At 43.6% G+C, this 7,060-nt stretch overlaps 2 protein-coding genes across 2 annotated transcripts in view; one reads left to right on the top strand and one right to left on the bottom strand.

Annotated features, from left to right (window-relative positions):
* LOC118410169 (CMP-N-acetylneuraminate-beta-galactosamide-alpha-2,3-sialyltransferase 1-like) overlaps positions 1-6,319 on the top strand; it is a 9,178-nt gene extending 2,859 nt beyond the window's left edge. Inside the window, exons 2-9 of the mRNA XM_035811706.1 lie at positions 318-500; positions 960-1,133; positions 1,522-1,684; positions 1,843-2,017; positions 2,308-2,419; positions 2,553-2,644; positions 2,736-2,825; positions 3,304-6,319. Of these exons, the coding sequence (XP_035667599.1) occupies positions 369-500; positions 960-1,133; positions 1,522-1,684; positions 1,843-2,017; positions 2,308-2,419; positions 2,553-2,644; positions 2,736-2,825; positions 3,304-3,568 (1,203 nt within the window). The 5' untranslated portion in view covers positions 318-368 and the 3' untranslated portion in view covers positions 3,569-6,319. The remainder of the gene's footprint in view (positions 1-317; positions 501-959; positions 1,134-1,521; positions 1,685-1,842; positions 2,018-2,307; positions 2,420-2,552; positions 2,645-2,735; positions 2,826-3,303) is intronic.
* A 189-nt stretch (positions 6,320-6,508) lies between these two features.
* The window catches only part of LOC118408732 (PDZ and LIM domain protein 3-like), a 3,378-nt gene continuing 2,826 nt past the window's right edge, over positions 6,509-7,060 (bottom strand). Inside the window, exon 3 of the mRNA XM_035809587.1 lies at positions 6,509-7,056. Within this exon, the coding sequence (XP_035665480.1) occupies positions 6,520-7,056 (537 nt within the window). The 3' untranslated portion in view covers positions 6,509-6,519. The remainder of the gene's footprint in view (positions 7,057-7,060) is intronic.

The raw sequence follows: 7,060 nt of genomic DNA, 5'->3' as shown, positions 1-7,060 counted from the left end.
CGTAATTTAGAGCTCGCAGACTCGTCGTCCGATCGATTTTCGCCTAATGTGAGGGGGGTATAATCACACAGGCCGACACAGGAACGCTAACGAAAACATAACCTTCTTGGCGAAGGGAATGACAATCCAACGTAGATATTGATAAAACATGACACAACTGTATCGAAGTACCTCGGGTCTATTTGACACGCACCACTATCGCAGAGGCTTCGCATTATCATTTATCCAATCAATCAATCAATCAATCGATCGATCGATCGATCGATCATTCAATCAGCTGCTTATTAGGGCACTTATGTACTTACTTTTTCTTTCAGATGATCCAAATTCATATTCTCCATCGCTGACCACAAACGGACGACGGAAGGATGCGAACAGCTCTGGTCCCTCCAACCATCCTATGGATGGTGATCATCATGGCGGGTGTCTTTAATCTCTTACAGATGCTGGGGCAACACATGCTCGCCAAGCGCTCAGTCTCACTGTCTCCTACCGAGCAGGTAGGTTACGGCCCTCGTTTGTGAACGAAATACAGATGGCAAAAGATGCAAAAATTCTACTCAAGTTCTTACATACACTTCCCCATGGGCAGGAATGAAAGAAAATAGATGTAACGCTACATGTATCCGCCATGCTAGATAGAGATGCGTGGTTAGACATTGTTATATGAGGATTAACTGAACTTAACTGAACATATATATATATATATATATATAGAGAGAGAGAGAGAGAGAGAGAGAGAGAGAGAGAGAGAGAGGGAGAGAGAGAGAGAGAGAGAGAGAGAGAGAGAGAGAGAGAGAGAGAGAGATACATGTATATATATACTGTGTCATTATCATTCTGTCTTCAAATTAGGCATAAGCAAGTTCGCATACAACAAGAAAGATCTAGACCTGTACTAATTGCTCGACTTTGAATGAATAAAATAAAATGTGAGAGTATAGTGTTTTTCGTATCAGATTTCCAGGGTATTTCCCTCTCTGGACGAGAGGCTGGCGTCTGTGCGATCAGGCAGCATGGCAAACTGGACGGAGGGAACGTTCGTGCACAGGGGAGTCAGCATGGGGGGAGAGTTCAAAGAGGAGGAGGTGGAGGAAAGTCAAGTTGAAGACGTGAACATTAAGGCGGCAGAGGTAAGTTTAGTGGGGTTGGGAACTGAGAGGTAGAAACAGACCAGGAGGAGGGACGGAGGAAAACTTGAGCTGGTATCTTGTTTGGCTGCGCCTGTTTGCGAAAAAAAATTGTGACAATATAGATAACTTTGCGAATTCACGACAAAGTTTCCCTTGCGATCGCACTATTCTGCAACACATTTGCAAGGAAAGCCCAGATGAACAGATATTGGGAATCGCAGTGTTATCACTGAATTAAAGCCAATTATGTAATGCGCAGTTATCAAAACACATTAAAAGATATTTCAATGATAAGATGATTCAAGTGTGTTTTGTACTATGTATGTACAACGATTAAGCTCGAGCATCTATAGCTTGACGTGATGAAGATTTAGATCTTCTTCTGCAGGTCCCCAGGTGCGTTACCTCGGTACAAAATAGTTCCTCGGCGTGGTTCCGACAGCGCTTCAACTCCGATGTCCCCCTGTTTCTCACCAGCGAACATCTCGTGGAATGGGCGCGCCTGTCGGCGGAAAGGATACCGTACGGACTTAAGGGACTGGCCGAGGACGGTAAGATTGTCTTCTCCCATGGCTATGCTATAGAGTCCTAGCGATACTGGCGATACATGATTGAAAAGATATAAATGGGCAAAAAGGTCTTTTCGAATTTTGTTCCGGAAAGTCGGTTGGTAGCTTTGGAACTGTAACGTGTCTGTGTCCACAATCAGATGCATACAAAGCACTGGAGCTTCTACCAAAAGCCGATCATTGGACGTGGGTGAACAACTTCCATGGCAACCGGGATCGTCCCACCTGTCTTCGGTGCGCACTTGTCGGTGACTCTGCAGCACTGAGAGGAACCGGCAGGGGGCCGGACATAGATGAACATGACCTCGTGATTAGGTTAGTCAAGAGCAGCATTGAATGATAACAATGGCATGTAAATGAAGATAGGTTGACAATGAGCATTGAGCAGTGTTGATGTGATCATGTTCTTGCTGTTTACAACAAATACTTAATTCGTGAAAACCGCAGCAATTTTGTGGATGATACGAGGCTGATTAGAACGTGTGTCTGTAAAGGGATAATCAATTGTGACAAATTGCACACAGTCCAAACAGCATGTATTGTTTAAGAAAGAAGTTGGTATAATACGTAAATACAAGTACTCTATAACCTTTTTGTCACATCAGAGTTGGTGATGCCGGGATGGACAGTCATGAGGACGATGTAGGAACGAAGACAAACTTATACTTGTACAACCCAGAACTGTCGATCGACACAAGACACTTTAAGAAACCTGCGGTACGTACACTGTTTTTATATGACACCATCATAAATGAATGATACCATAGAAATTCTTTCATCTATTACATTACTGATATTCTCCAACGTAGGAACTCATGTAAACCTTCTATCATATATCCTATTTCAACAGGATGTATACTTTATCTTCTTGGCATCAAAGGCATCTGACTATCATCTGATCTCCAAGCTGATAAAAGAAGAACCACAGAATAACCACACTGGGTAAGTTCTATCTGAGATCTGATCGTATTCATGCTTCAGTACATCAGGAACGTGTATTTCGTCTGAGGTACTTTTTTTGTATATTTCACAGACACAGGTCCAGAATGGGACAGAAGGTGATGATCAAACCTCAGCAGCTTCGTGTTTTGCATCCGGACTTCCTCAACTACGTGTATGAACTGTAAGTTTACGGCAGTGTCTAGTCACAGATAGGAGAGACGGAATTAATATTCCTGCTGAGTCAGCCAACCTCTGCTCCCAAACTCGTGGGGACAAGTGATAGAAAAAGATGGCATGTAAGGAAAAGATAACGAACCAATGGTTTACCAACCTCTGCTCGGAGAGTAGATATAAGCTCATGTCCCTATACTGCTCGGCACTGATATCAAGCTCCCCGTGAATTGATGAATTTGACTCAGCAGGAAGATTTGTTTCCATCTTGCAGAGTTGGGTTAAGCCACATGGCGTCTTACAGGAAGAGCAGGCCATGGCCAGTAATTGAGTAATTGTCGTGTGCCCTGCCAATAAATTTGAACTCTGTACATGACCCAGTTTTCTGATTCGGACCAGGATGTGATGTAGAAACACAGTTATCGCCATGGACAGCCATGGCATGTTGATAATCATAGCGCTTCACGGACACGTATTTTTTTCTGTAGATGGCTGGAGAGGGCCGGCCACAAATCAACAGTCACACAAGTCATGTTGGTCCTCGCCCTGCACATTTGTGACCAAGTTCACACATACGGATTTAGTGAAAAGCGGGCCACTTCTCAACTTGACCTTCCGGACAACGTCCTGGAATCGCAGGAACACTTGTATCTCACTAAGGGCATGGTAAGACCAGTGTATAACCATCTGTTCGAAAAGAAACTGCAACAGAAAATGGTGCAGGAAGGACTCGTGCAGATGTTCGTGCCGTAGTGGGATAAGATTGTACACAATACCTGGTATCAGAAGTTCAGAACTATGCTATCCAACATTCACCACAACATGTGTACATTTGCTTAACTGATGTTTGAAGAGGAATCTGAATTTTGTTTTGAATATTTGGTTCTCTTTGGAGAGAACTAGAAAAGAATGGTATCAACTTTTTGATCATCGACTAAATAGCTTCCTGAAAGTCGTCAAAGTTCATAGCCCAGAAGTACAATATGCTGGGACATACCATCGCAGCATGCAGTTCTCATGCCAGTCGCTGGGACAGTGCACGGTAGACCACATAGACTACATGTAATCTTCAATACAGTATCATATTATGGGTAATGCTGCAACGCAATCGTTTTGATCGCATCATAAAGTGGCCCTGTGCCAAACTATAGTCAGGAACAGAATAGTGCAACGATGTTGTATGTGTGTTTTTCCGTTGTAAGAATCTTGGGTTTATATTATCGGGCATATCTATACTGGAGACAAGTGAATTGTTGATATCTCACAATTGATTGTACGTGTTCTTTTCAATAATGAAGATAGCTTCATATGCTCACGCCGTGGAATGTACCCATGTCTATTCTATGCGCACAAAACGTAACGAAATGGTTTTATTAGTCAAGTGCACTTGTACTAGTAAAGAGCTCCAACTTCAGAATGATGACTATGTTTTAAATGTTGATGCTAAAGCTGTGATCAGGCTGCATTTCCGTTTGTCTTCAACATGGATCGGTTGACCGAGATGTATCAACGGACATAGCCAAGCTTCACAATATCAAATTTACATAACTCTTTCGTTGTACATAGCCAACGGATCGGACATGTTGTCGTTTGATGCATGTTGCTTCTGCTGTAAATAAATCTGCAGCTGCGTGGCAAGATATTGACATTTGAGCTTTTGCTTTCTTGGGGATCAATAAATTGCTCTTATATCCGTGGTCATCATCTAATATCATATCTATAAAACTATATGCAAAAATATCTATCCCAAGTATTGACAACTTTCCTTGGCCAGGTAACACCGTGTTCGACAAGTGTAATATGTCTGTTTTCAGTTTAAAGTAAAATATGTACGTCACACGTGAGCGGCACCCTAGAAGCTAGAGCATCGGCTTGTTGTTGGTACAAGGTTGGTGTTTGTCACGTATGAGGGATTCCAGTGCAAGAAAAGTACATGATCTGCTTGATATGTCCTGCGGTCTAAATTGCAATTGAATTCTTACACTGGAGAGTACCATTCGTCATTTCACATTGACACGTTAAAGTTGTTCACCAGTGTCAACCCTATGTTGCCACAGTCCTATGTTCGTTCAGATGTTCCGAACCCCTACGCCCCAACCCCAACGCACCGTTGGGATTGGGTGGGGGTCGGAATATAGCTTGGAAATGGAATGGTGGGGCGATCTCATAGATATTTCTTACAGTAAATAGTTGTTGTTTGGTCCTTTTCGAGTCTAGTGGCATACAGGGTAGCAAAGGTAAACAATAGTGCTGGGAAAAGTTATGTTTCGTAATTACTGCCTGGTGTAGCCTAAGCAACATAGACATGTTGTCATTACACACTGATCTTGCTTTCCAATTGAAAACGTATAAGCTATAATATGTCTGTCTATCTTTGAAAGACTTCCACCGACTTGCCTTAAGTGGTTGTGAAACCTGAGTAAGCCCGTTATGGCGATCTACGCACGACAGTCTTACATGGAAGTATGAAATTTCTCTTTAATGTGGCAAGCGCCCTTGCAACAAGGTCATATACACAACAGTCTGGCAAACATCAGACAGAGATCGGTAATTCTATACAATACACGGGCTCAAGCCAACTCAAAGTTACAATAACAATATTCCAACCTGTTTACCCTTAGCTGTTTGCAGCACAGTATGCTTTGGCATAGCAGAATTGTTGACTTCAAAAATAGTTTGTTTCTTCTTGCCGTAGCGAGGAGTATATAGTTCCTTACATAGTACTTGCATTATAAGCTTTCAGCCTTCCGACAAGCCTTCAGCATAAGTTACTGTTCATGATATAGCCTCTAAATAGTGCATGGATTACATGGATTACAAAAAACTCAATAAATCGAAAATAAAATGTTATGGCCGATACAACGGTATCGAAAAACCCCATATGATATTCTACAACGTCAGTTAATAGGCGAGGTTGTGAACACACCGGGTGAACTAATGCGTAGAAGACACGGTCTTGTATTGAGGAGATTCTGTTATATCTACTGAGAATTATATAGTAATGGATTTGTGGTCACGTGACTGTGAAGTCATTCACTGCCCGCCATGGCGGTGGATTAAAAAGGCTTGTCGTCATTACATGACTAATGTTCTAAGGGTTGGTTTCCTTCTGTCTCAGCATACCCGCGTCTTGCATGTCTCCATACATAGAGAGCACCCGATTATAAATAACTCTTTTCTCGGAACGATCTTCTGAGTTCAGAATGACGGGTCACCGCTTTGGACCTATGAATGTCATGCATCATAGTACTGCCGTTAAAACATCGTACCCGTGATGCCTTCACGTTACCTTTCCGTTTGCGCATAATAAAGACGGCCTAGTGTTGAATCACCACTGTGTGTCGGCACTCCGTCTCGCTATATCAACTGGCCACTACCTCAGATAATCTGATATATTGATATTTGAGATATTGAATATATAGCATCCTGATGTGTTGGCTTGCTAGAATCGCGTATTTGCTGCTGTTAGTGCTCTGTCTACAGTCACTGGAAGCCAATTTATTTACAATGACAGCAACTTTCTTTGGTGACACGTCGTCGTACAACGTATATCTCATTCAAAACTCCTCCATTTCAATCTATCTTCCGTTGCTTGGCAACATTTAACCGGCTCGCGGCAGTCGTCGACAGTCACGAAACTTACTTACGCGACTGTTTGTGACCCCTGTCGTTTCGGTCCTGTCTCAGCCTGTATTTTCTTTTTTTTACATGGCAAGTTCCATAAACTCAGGTTGATGGTTGATCCTCGCTCTTGTGCACATCTCGCAGAACAGTCTCCCTCTCACCGTGTAGTAGCCTTTCTGCTTCAGGTTGCAGTGGCAGGCGGAGCACGTGAAGCATTCTGGGTGACGAGGTTTGCCGTTAACCTTGACGAAAACGCCTTTAATCATGCCTAAGCAGGCATCACACTGGGGCAGGGTTTGTGGGGCTTCCTTCTTGGGGTTGGCCTTTGGAACGGGAGGTCTAACGCTGCGGAAACCTCTAGGCACATCTTCCGTTTGCTCGAGCTCGGCAATGGCTTGACCTAAAGGCGGCTGGCGAGGGGTTTGTCGAGGACCGCCATGTGACCTAACCGGGGCGTACGCTGCAGGACCGTCGTCAGGATTCCCACCCCATCCCTTCGGAGCGACGTTGAAGTTGCTGCCGGGCTCCACGAACTCGTCCTTGTCCGCCTTCAATGAAACTTTGACCCGTAGCTGCAGGTATGGCGTGTCGTCACTCCTGGTGTAGCTCGGCGTGTACTTT

The sequence above is a fragment of the Branchiostoma floridae genome, chromosome 2 (genome assembly GCF_000003815.2).
Source record: "Branchiostoma floridae strain S238N-H82 chromosome 2, Bfl_VNyyK, whole genome shotgun sequence".
Taxonomy (NCBI): domain Eukaryota; kingdom Metazoa; phylum Chordata; class Leptocardii; order Amphioxiformes; family Branchiostomatidae; genus Branchiostoma; species Branchiostoma floridae.
The sequence above is the reverse complement of the archived record's forward strand: the minus strand, read 5'-3'. Positions and strand labels throughout refer to the sequence as shown.